We start from the raw sequence: 12437 nt of genomic DNA on the forward strand, positions 1-12437 counted from the left end.
AGCAATGGAAATAAAAATGGTAAGTGTAACCTTAAGAGACAAGAAGAGAGCAGAGTGTATTAGGGAACAAACGGGGTTTAAGGATATCATAGTTGAAATCAAGAAGAAGAAACGGACATGAGCTGGGCATGTAGCGCGTAGACACGATAATCGCTGGTCATTAAGGGTAACTAACTGGATTCCCAGAGAAGTCAAGCGGGTTAGGGGGAGACAGAAGGTTAGGTGGGCAGATGAGATTAAGAAGTTTGCGGGTATAAATTGGCAGCAGAAAGCACAGGACCGAGTTAACTGGCGGTACGTGGGAGAGGCCTTTGTCCTGCAGTGAACGTGGTCTGGCTGCTGCTGCTGCTGCTGCTGCTGCTGCTGCTGCTGCTGCTGCTGCTGCTGCTGCTGCTGCTGCTGCTGCTGCTGCTGCTGATGATGATGATGATGATGATGATGATGATGATGAGCAATTGCGTGCTCTGCGAGGCGTTGGCACCCTCCTTTCCGCTGCGCAGGAGTCAGCCGCATGGGTCCGATGCATTTTTGTCGATTTCATCTGTCTCCTCTAAGACCCTAACGCTCTCCACAGTACAGGGTAGCAAACCAGGTATTGCTTCCGGTTAAGACAAATATTTAGGAATAGTTGCTGATTATCACTGTTATTTAGGTTATTTTAAACCTTGTTCATTTAATTTGATCTGGTTTTGATCATTTCTAGCAGTGTTTTAGGCCCGTTTTGCGCAATTGATTGTGAGACACACCACGCCACATGAGATTTGTGGATGGACGTGGAGCCGGGCCCTTGAAGGGCTACGCACTTAAATGTAGGAATGTTACATGACGAGCTCAATATAAAGAAGTTTTTTCCCTTTGTTTTGTTTATTTTGCATACAGAGACTGCCCTAGGCGTGCAAATCGATGAAGCTGAGGTTCAAAGGATGCGACTACTCGAAATAAACGATGAGTATGAACAAATACGTACATTAGTAAAGCCACCTTCGGTGACAATGATAAAAACCAGCGTGTTCTCTCTTTCCATTTCACAGGATTGGTGCGAGCGTAATAGCGAGGATGATGAACCTTCTTCACTGGTCCGACACACTTTACAGCATGACCCAGGCTTCCAAGGAGTTCAAGAAAAATATAAACTTCGTCCACGAGTACAACAGAAAGGTAAACAGTTTGTAAAGCATTACCTCTTTCAGCCTGCGATTTTAGACAGAAAACTCTATTATGGCGTTCTCCGCGTCGCAATGACCTTGAGCTGCCGAAGTGCGAATTGCCGCAGCGCAAGTGTGGCAGGTGTGGCGTCATGACACGCTATCCGCTGTGAATATGCGTCGAAGCTGCGCTCGCTAGGGGCCTCGCCGCTGCGGTATTACGTGACCAGGCGCAGGTTCAAAGGGCCCCTAAGCCACTCAGAGATCGAAATTGATTTGTAGCGTTGTTGTTGTGCAAAAGTTCACAATAAGCGCTTGCTGAGTTACATGCATTAAAAAATCAAAACGCGGCGTTTGTTCGTTTCTCTCCTCGCTTCGCTGATTTAGTCGGCTCGTCTCTCCACATCCCCCAGTGTTCCTTCTCCTATACACTAGTAGATCTGCGTGCCACCGTGGTTGATTGATGATCAATCAATCAGTCAATCAACCGCCACCGCTGCCTGTGTTACTCTCGCCTTTCTACGCAACCTTGGAAATCCCAATAGCGATGAAGCCACGACGAATCCGTTCGGATAATCTTAGCATAAAAATCCGTCTCTTCACCGAAAGTTGTCGTACCGTCCTCTCCCCGAGAAGTCTCGCGAGTATTGCATGACGCTTTGGTGCCCTCCAGAATAATACAACCGACTTTTTTGCAACTAGTTTTTTATGGCTGAACGAATAGCTCCCCATCGGTTCTAGTTTAACCTGCAGTGGTTGACAACAATGTAACACAGATATTTTGCAAGCAGAATTTTCCGCTCTAAGAAGCCACTGACAAAGATCTGAAGAACTTCCTGCAATGTCTTGAAGTGGAGCGGATGCCCAATAGCCCTTCTTGCAAACTATGTATTACACGATTTGATGTTCACAGGAATAAGTGTGAATGTAATTATTCACCTACATATTTACCAATTCAACTTGTTTTGAACATAAAAATTAGGTAGAATAAGTTTTTCCGAACGTTCGTCGTCACGTGAAGTCTCTTTATTACCTCGTGAGCCAGGTGCTTCTGGCCTCCACGATTAGCTCCAGCAACGCGCAATGGCGTGCTGCAGGAGCTAATCGCGGAGGCCTCAAGGTGTTTTTTGTACCTCTTTAACTCATCGGCAGGTGCCACCACGCCATCAGGTAATAACGTTCGTGATGTCAATCATCAGCATCGCATGACACGTCAAGCGGAAGTGGTGCCACTGATGTGCTAAGTACAAACGAAGGCATGTCTGCACTTTTTACGTTAACAAAATTATGATAAAAAGTTTCTATAATTCAACGCTAATATCAACAGAGTTAACAGCATATGCAAGTGAAAGACCACGTGATGGGGATAATATGCCAAAAATAATATTGAGTAAAAAAATAAAGAGATGAATGCGGCGCGTTTACCGGGAACAAGGGGGTTCGATTCAAACGATACAATATACAATCTTTCCAGGAGGGAATTATCTTAGTTCGTGTTCTAAACGATTCTCTTTCCTTTCAAAGGGTGACGTCCGAACTTGCGGGCGCAGCATATTCTTGTAGTCTAGGGCTACACTGAGAGTAAAGAAGTCAGAGGTAAAGGTATTGGGGATTCTCCTATTGGGGAGTAACTCACCAGCCACTGCCATTTCTCCTTTTTGAGAGTAACTGCGAAGGAAGAAACCGTTTCTCCCCCTCCGCCTCACCACAACTCCTTAACATAATAGCTTTCAGCGCACTCTTACACAGGTATGAAGAAGCAACACAGCGTGTGTCTTCTTCATCCGTGTGTCAGAGTGCGCGGTAAGCTATTATGCATCTTCCCCAACTAGCCCGTTGAAAAACCTTGTTACTCCTTAAAGGGAGTGACAACTGCCGAAATTATGAAATGACATTACTCCACCGATAAAAAGATTGTTCGTCACGCTCACTAAAACAATCCCCGTTTTTTTGGTGTGAAGTGCATTTATATCGTTATTTCCTCATTAAAAGTCGTGCAAAATGATTTGTGGTTATTCTGGTACCAAACGCATGACGCTCCGACGTACCTGACCACGTGACCGTTGAGCCCCTAGTGGATGATGTTTTTCTTAGTATTGAAATATTGTTCGTTTATTTATATAACAAGCATATTACTTCATAAAAATATACATATAGGCCTCCGTTTTTAGTATACATTAAAGTGGCTCTGCATTCGCGTGATGTAACGATCCCATGCTCGTCAGCGCGTCATCAGCAACTTTTCATCGTACTTGTAGAAGCGTACACGCAGTTTCCAGGCCACTAAGATTTTGGAATGACATAGTTTGTCTACCTACACTTCGTCTCAAAAAGGACGCACGCAGCTACTCGGCGCGGCCTGCATATTCGTAGTGACGTTTGAGATTTCTTCTGTTGGCTCGAGTACAGAGGGAGTAAGGAAGCCCGGACAAGCCACCCATAACACAGGCGCAGGAAAAGGCAAAACTGGGCTCAGACGCGCACAACGCGGTGCAAATATAAGGAAGTGTACAGTGCCAGATCATCTTATCGTGACAGCTTCGTATTCTCAAAAAATGGCTGAAACGCTCAAAATATATAATAATAATATCAGGTTTTATGCCCTAGAAACATGACATAATTATGAGGGACGCTGAAGTGGAAGGCTCCGTAAATTTGGCCATCTGTCGTTCCTTAACGTGCACTGACAACACGGTACACGGGTCTCTACCTTTTCGCCTCCATCTAAATGTGACCGCCACGTTCAGGATCGAACTCGCAACTTCCGGCTTGGCAGCCGAGCACCGTAGCCAATATTCCACCAAGGCGCACCACGCTCAAAATATGCGTGCTCAAGTATATACTATAGTTACAGGAACTCCTGCAAAAGCAGAACGACGACAGCTTTCTCAAATCCTGAAAAGGGCTTCCGGCATCGTTATCTATTCGCAGTGTTGTACAAGGAAGGTGCAGCTTGTTAACTACGAGCTTTTAGAATTTACTACTGCAGCGACAAACACGACGAAGGGTGAGCTTTCTGTCCCGCCATAAAAAAATAGGTCGAGAAACATTAGTTGCCGGTCCCTTCAACACTTGTTCCTTCCCGATATTACTCAAGGAAACAACAGTTAATTTTTGCGCCAAGAATATTCGGTTGACTTGACGAGCACTTTGAGGTCTGTAAAGGCATGCTATTAGGTGAATAATTGAAATGCAGGCATCACATTCACAAAAACGTTTACACAATTTACAGCAAACACACAGGATTTGAACTCTCCAGCACTGAGTCAACATGTGCACACACTAACCATATACACCCCGCCATGCTGCGAAACCGTTTGGAAGGAAGCGGCTTATGTCATGGTCTCCGAAATGCCGGGTGCGTACCGTGCTCAATCGCCGCGTTTCCCAGCAAAGCCAACGAGTATGGCCTCACGCGCCCGCCTACCAGTCCTTAAGAGGGCGCATTCACTGTGGGTTTAGGCTGCGGCGGACACCATGGCAAAAAGAACAGCGCACGGGATTCCAGCTTGTGCGTTTTTTTTTTTCGCGTACAAGCAATTATTATGTGGTGTTTAACGTCCCAAAACCACCATATGATTATGAGAGACGCCGTGATTATGAGAGCAGCCGAGTACCTTAGCCACTAGACTACCGCGGTGGGGCTCGCGTACGAGCAAGAATCACCGCCAGAATCTTACAGCTGTACGTAAGGCAAGCATTTTTTTTCTGTTCCTGCATTTATTTCGGTCCAATTTACGAAGAAAAGCCTGACAACTGTTGAATTTTCCTGTATAAATCAATGTAAGGAGGTATCATTTCATCTATGGCAGTATTACTTTTGTTTCATGATGGTTCATTAGGTTTTGGTGCTAAATACCTCGATTTGAGAAATACGTCTGCCTATAGGGTATCGTGATAGGATGCGACGCAGCAGCGTTGCTGACGCTTGTGTTAGGCTTCCCCGGCTCGCGCCTCATCGGTGATGCAGGCGCGACGTCGCCATTTGGGAACGCGATCGGCTACGCTAACCTTCGCAACGCTGGCGACGGCCGGGTTAGGCCTAATCGCTTCAGCGGGTGAAGGAGTGTCTTCTCCCGGTGTTCTTTCTATCGCAAATAAACGAGCTGAGTGTTACGACTCGACGTGCGCTCGAGTGTTGCGAGCGGTGGAGACGATGAAGCGAGTGAGAAGTGAAACGTACAGACATGTTTCAACGCGCACGTTAGGCGCGCGTCAGGTTTATTTCGTGTGAACCAATGAGTCGGCGGCGTAGCGAGCAGTAGTAGCAGCAGGTGTTGCGGGTGAATGGACGCTGCGGCAGTTGCGGGCGCAGTGGCTAGCGCCCGGCAGGTGAGGGAGGAAGGGACATCAGCGCGCACTGCGGGGGGAGCGTGACGTCAACGCGCAGCTGCGGCGTGACCAACTTGGCACCACTCCAACCCCTAGGGTGGGGGGATCACGTTGCGGCGCGTTCAAACGGACGCACGGAGGGACAAAGAGCTGCTTCGCATGCTATTATTCCACCTTTCTGGAGACGTCTATGAGGATTACTGGGCTAATTATTGTCGTTGAATCATATTGCCTTCCTATCATGGCACATTTTACTATTTTTTTATTGCGTATGGGTATTTCTGAGGTGATCACCCAAAGCACAATTACCCTTTAGATAGGTAAGAGCCATGGTCATGTCACTAAAACAAGGTGATAAGCAAGTTGGCAGGAATATTGTAGAAGGCTTCGATTAGTCGACCTACATTACTCTCTATGTCTTTCACAGTGAAAGTGCCTGAGTTGTCATAATCTCCTTTTTTGTCATGTGTATTTTGATTGTGTTTTAGTAGTAGAATGGCAATATCAGTATTGTGTTCATTTACTGTACTCTAGACTGCATCCAAATCAAAGGCTCGCACATGGATCAGAACGGTGCCTTCCTGAAGAAAACTAAGTATTTATCGAGGTAGAATACTGAATAAAGGAAAAGTGTCAATTGTCACTGCTATGTAACGCGCACTATTGCATACCAGATACGCAAACTCTGAAGGCGTGCTGCACTCTTCTTGAACAACTAAAAGATTTTCATGTTCGTTCGTACTTTGCCCAACGCATCCACTGAATACCATAAAACTCACAGTGCGAATGGATGACTATAAGTGACCGAAACGTGCCTGTAACCTGCCCGTGGTCATCGCAAAACTGGCGAAGTAAAGTTTATATGTAGCCCAGACATATGGTGGCCGCCTGCACCATCCCCCTTGTCTCCTGCTTTTGTGGTGTGATTGGAGATATCTGGAAAGGGAAACTGGGGAAGCCTCAAGGGTGAGTGCGAAGTGTTGTACGCTATGCGAGTGCGGCTTTCACGCCAGCTGTCATTACATCAGGGTGTCAAAGAATTCTTGAAATAGCGTTCAAATGAAAAGCAGTGCGAGTTCTGCGAAAGGAAAAAAACTCATTTAATCGAGTGTAACCCTATTGAAAATTCTGGGTTGGTGGATGCTGGAATCGTTGGTGGATATGGTGGAAAGAATAGTGGATAAGGTGGAAATATTAGTGGATATGGTGAAAACTGTAGTGGGCATAGTGGCTGATGACGGCGAGAGTAGAAAAAAATGTTGGCAGGTGGTGGTGGTGGTGGCGAGCCAATGGTGGTGACGGTGGAAAAGGCCGGCTGATGACGACTAGAGTGGAAAAAATGGTGGCAGATGGTGGTGGTGGCGAGCCAGTAGTGGTGACGATGAAAAATGCCGGCTGAGGGTGGCGAGGTAAAACGTGTTTGGCGGAAGGCTTGGTGAGCAAGGTGGATGACGGTGGCGTGATGGAAGCTTGGTGGATGGTGGTGGCATGATGAAAAAGCACATGACAGCATGTGAAATCACTTATTTGTAGCGTTTCATCCTTGAATGCGCAGATATATATATATATATATATATATATATATATATATATATATATATATATATATATATATATACAGTCAAAAGAAACCAACGCTGCTCAGTACGCTTTGTAGCACATTTATTTTTTTGTTCCTGTGAGGACTACAGGCCTACGTGACCACCTTTAACTTTTGTGTAGTGCCGCCGCTGCATACGCGCCAGCCGATTGACTGACAATCCTCTTTTTCTTTTTCTCTCTCTTTCTATTCTCTTTCCTCTCTCTCTCATCTTTATGCCCTCCTTCCCATTCCCCCTGCGTAGGGTAGCAAACCGGGCATGTGCCTGGTTAACGTGCCTGCCTTCCCTCTTGTTGTTCATCCCCCCTTCATCCGTAGTGTCAACAACGCTTCAATTTTTGTGGAGCGTAGAATATGCCGACGGGAATATGTTTAAATTTCGCGCAGGTACATACAGCAGTTTGACATCCGCGAATTGTTTCTTTGTTGTGATGTTTGGAAGACTAGATGGGTCACTGTGAACAGTGGCAATAAATGTTTTACATCGGCGCGCAGTTGTCGACAAATAAATGGGCTCCAGTTCGCAATTGCCCCTTTCAATGTTAGAGCAGAACACAGCGCGGTCACTTGATGTCGCCACGCTAGAAACGCAACTCTGGTAATTCTTGCACACTCTATTGCTTGAGCCGTACTTTCAAGTTAACAAAGTGCGTGCGAATATGCATAAACTTTCACTTTCGACATGCGTCGAGACGAGCCTCAGCGAATTTGACTTTCACCCTTCGGTTCTACCACCATGATTTCCACCAAAAGTTAGTCCTACCGACCGAGCCCGTACAACTTTTATCGGCGCTTCTGGGTTTCAGAATACACAATTTCGACGAGTAAAAATTACAATACAGAACAGCTGTGGCATCATTTAACCTATATGAAGCCTTCTTTATTGTGTACGGTGTCCGCGCAAGAAGCGATAAACATCGATGAGACGCGCTTGCAGCACTTCCACCAAATATACGCCTCTTCTCACCGACAGCCACCGGTCGCACTCGCCGGCACTTCACTGGCTCTTATGCGAGAACACAGACTCATCAATTCGTATGCTTACTGAACCAATATGATAGCATGATGTTTCTGGCGCACTGCATTCATTTTGGCCAAGCCGTTGTGTAGTTGTTGCCATGCAACGACAGAGCAACAGCGGGGGCTGGCACGACTGTGCTGTGCGTTGCGCGAAAGACATCACAATCAATTGTGTGAACGTATCTATCTTAAATTGAGGATGACGCAGCGAGCATTGGAAAGAAAAATGGTAGGTGTAACCTTAAGAGCCAAGTAGAGAGCAGAGTGACTTAGGGAACAAACGGGGGTTGAGGATATCATAGTTGAAATCAAGAGGAGTAAATGGACATGAGCCGGGCATGTAGCGCGTAGACAGGATAACCGCTGGTCATTATAGGTAACTAACTGGATTCCCAGAAAAGACAAGAGGGTTAGGGGGAGGCAGAAGGTTGGGTGGGCTGATGAGATTAAGAAGTTTGCGGGTATAAAGTGGCAGCTGCAAGCACTGGACCGAGTTGTCTGGCGGAACATGGGAGAGGCCTTTGTCCTGCAATGACGTAGGCAGGCTGATGATGATGATCTCTCGATTGAGCGTAGAAGCGTCATAAAGCCTGAACAGATATCGCCCTTTGAAAGCAGTGAGAGACGAATATTAAACTTGGCAGTAACCGCCGATAAAGTGTACCTGCTGCTCAGTCCACCGAGTTTTTTTTTTTTCTTCTGGTTGTAAATCGTAACAAAAATATAGCGCAGTTGCCATTATCGCAGTGACAATCGTTACAGGCAGCAGTTGTTTGTGTTTATCAAATGTGCAAATTATAGTAGCAGCTGCAGATCCCGTCCATCTCGAGTAAGCGACAAGCAGAACTGAAGTTAAACAGCAAGTGTGTGAGTTGACTACTTATTTAACACCAACGTGCTATCCCGCGACGTGGCACACCAACCGTGCTATCTCGCGACGTGTGCTCAGTTAAGAAGCCGAAGGTGGCAGGTTCGATTCCGCTCTGTCGCACTTTTTTGCGGGTGCTTTCTACTTCGTTTTTATACAATTATTTTTATTCTTTCTTTAGTGGCAGCTCGTCACGGGGGTTCTCACGTTGCTTCGCGCTCCAGAATTGCCGGCTGGAGCGCGCCATCTACCATCCGCTCCACCATACACCATGTGCCACCAAGATTTCCAGCACCATAATCCACCAAAGTGATGGATGGTTTAATCGATCATTCCTATGGTGGCCGTTTTTTTTTCAATCGGGAACCCGTGAGCATAGACGTGGCACTCTCGGCGGGATTTTACCGCCAGCATCACCGTCGGCGTCACCGTATATATATATATATATATATACATATATATATATATATATATATGTGTGTGTGTGTGTGTGTGTGTGTGTGTGTGTGTGTGTACGCAAGAAAAATAATAATCCAGAAAAAGACTTCGGCGCGCGGAATCGAACTTGGGACCTCTGAATCGCGAGTGTGAGGCGTTAATAACTGAGCCACTGAGATGCACCTTCTTGAGCGCTCAAACCGCAAGCTATTTATATCTACCACTTCCCGCTTGTGACGGGCATCTTGGGGGGAATCTATCTTGTTTTCAGTTTTACCAGCAAGATGGCGCATTGAGCGCGCGTCACCACATCGTCACGACGCGGCGGTGCGCACTCTCATTTCCCACACGTGCTTTGCACTGCGGAGAGGATGGGGGTGGACGCTCACTCCGCCCCCATATATCGCGGTGGGGAAGATCGTACATCTTGGCTGGCTTTGGGCTTTCATTAGAACGATTCTGTTGTAGTTACCGGGTGCACAAAAGTCACCGCAATAGTTGCACGATCACCGTTTGCGAAAAGGGGGCGCTTTTCAGACACAGCAAAGTGACAGCTCAGACGCTTATTTGCATTCATCTGTACCTGTGAATACGCTTCGTGCGTCATTTTTGCTTGAGAAACGCGGGTCACGTTTCGATCTGCTTGCATTTCTGCGCGTGACCTTCCAATTTGTTACTATCGCATTCATTGCTTTACCTTTGCGGCAAAGCTGCGACTTTTTATTTCTTCTTCGCCAGTGTTGCCCATACTATACAGCCCTCAAACTTCGAAGTAAATTAGGTTGCCCGCACATACCGATCTCTTGAAGAAGCATCGCCATTTTAAGTGCTCTGATACGGGCTGTACAATTCTACATTTAAAAAGCCCATTTGAGAATATATACGCCCCGCCAGTGACTTTGCTGCTCGTACACCTTCACCCGACATTTCCGATTGAGCGATGGGTAATATAAAAGCACGAAACAATTTTTTTCTTGCCACATGCAAGCAACACCAACAGCGCGGCAGCCTTTTCGATCATCCGTGGGAGCGCCGTCGTGGGGAGAAAATAACGGGCCCCGCCCGTCTTAACACGCTCTCTCCGTGCGATTGAGATGGCCGGAAAAAAATACCCCGCACGCCTTCTACCTAAGAGGTCATGGTTATGTACGCACAGATGGGTCGTTTGCTCACGGCGCGTACAATTGTGCAGCTACTCTGAAAAAGGGCGCTGTCCTCCACGCCAGAGAGGACAGCACCTTTGTAAAGCTGCTGTGTGCAAATTTTTGCACCCAGTTCGTCCCCAGGGGGCGCAAAACGCCCTTTTCAGGTTAACTGTACATCATTTCCCGAAAACGTTTTAGAGTGCATGAAACAATGCGTGAGTAAACAAAAGCTAGAGTATACGCTTGAGCTTTGCCTTCAAGAGTAGAAAGTGATAGCGTTATCGCTCCCCGTTTGCATCACCCTCTGAATCGGTATAGCCTCACCTTGCTTCTCGGTGGACCCCTAAACCATACCACCAAGAATGAAACGTGTGTGCGAGTGAGACAATTACCGTTTAAAACTATCTTAGAATGCCTGCTGTAAGTACACTTTGAAAGAGCCACTACGCCATAATTCTTCCTTTTGCGGAATGAGCGAAGCACTACTGCGCGTTCGTAACGCAACACGCGAAGACACGTCGCGGCAAGGCACGTCTATCTATAACGGCAGAGCGTATAGGTAAGGCATATGCCGTTTGTGGCCGTGAGTCCAGACAGATGATGCCAGACCGTCTTTTTTGTAACTTTGTGGTGGTGCGACGTTTTGTTGCAGTTGGTGCTCGGGCACCAGTTACAGTCCCCGATTATCGCTGGCTATTCACTGGCACATTTGGGAGCATAGGTCGGCAGAAATATCTCCCTCAGACTCAGTCATGAAATATATCTTGAGGTTGGGGCTCACTCGGACTCACACTCATGAAAAGTTTATTCAACCGATCTCATTAGGAATCAAACTGCCCGAAACATTATTACTCAGGCACACTCCAACTCAGGCTCATGTCTCCATTTGAGTTTGAGTGAGCTCAAGTGAGTGAACTTCCATGTCTTAGCCTAGAATTAGCTTCTTCGACCATGATGACAATTTTCTTTAAAACAAATATCGGACGTAGTCAGTGCTCTTCTTGGTTCCTCTTGATATATAATGTATTTGAATACGAGTTCGAGTGGTTGCAAACCAGTGGGGACATTTTCAGGAAAGGAGTGACAACATAAGATAAATTTATCAAGAGCTTTAGCATAAGAGTTGGCGGAAGGAGGCTTAAGGGAGCACCCCTACGTAATTTACGCCTCTGATCCATAAATATTGAAATGGTGTAGGAACGACACTTCTTTGACTACGTTTGAGTAGACGTGAGTACAAATGTGAATCCAGGTAAGGCTGATATTTATGCTGAAGATGATTAGAGAGGACTGTAGGTCAGCAAAAAAAGCGGAAGTTACTCAGACTCACAAAAGAAATATATCTTACGCTTTAGACTCACTCAGACTTACACTCACTAAACGTTTCTTGAGCCGGACTCATTCAGATTGACACTCGCGAAACTTTTCTTCCACCAGGCTCAATAGAAATCAATCTCACCAAACATTACTCACACGCACTCACTCAGACTCAGACTTACGGCTTGATCTGAGTCTGAGTAAGTCCGAGTGAGTCGACTCATGAATGAGCTCGCCGACATAAGCTTGCGAGCTAGATAAGTTTATCTGTGTTTCAGTAGCGATGGCGCAGCAATGAAGTGGCAGGGTTGGACCGGCACGAGGCAAGGCACATCGAACTAAAATGTCAAAGTGTACAGGTTAGGCATATGCCATTTGTGGCACTGAATTCTTCCACTATATGGAGACTCCTTCCACCATAGGACATCCATACAGCTTTTTTATTTTTTTTTTCAAGGCAGTTTCAACAAACCTCGTGGCTCTGTGCTAGAACACCTGCTTGTCACCCAGACGGGCTGGGTTTATTGCTCGCTCGAACGCGGAAATATTGAACGTTTATTTTATTCACATCT

At 46.4% G+C, this 12437-nt stretch overlaps 1 protein-coding gene across 3 annotated transcripts in view; it reads left to right on the forward strand.

Annotated features, from left to right (window-relative positions):
- Positions 1-12437, forward strand: part of LOC119161234 (cytochrome P450 4V2) — a 64024-nt gene that overhangs the window by 34986 nt on the left and 16601 nt on the right. For all 3 annotated transcript variants that reach the window (XM_075879670.1, XM_075879671.1, XM_037413607.2), the window contains 2 exons: positions 880-949; positions 1032-1158. In XM_075879670.1, the coding sequence (XP_075735785.1) occupies positions 880-949; positions 1032-1158 (197 nt within the window). The remainder of the gene's footprint in view (positions 1-879; positions 950-1031; positions 1159-12437) is intronic.

Source organism: Rhipicephalus microplus, chromosome X (genome assembly GCF_043290135.1).
Source record: "Rhipicephalus microplus isolate Deutch F79 chromosome X, USDA_Rmic, whole genome shotgun sequence".
NCBI lineage: Eukaryota > Metazoa > Arthropoda > Arachnida > Ixodida > Ixodidae > Rhipicephalus > Rhipicephalus microplus.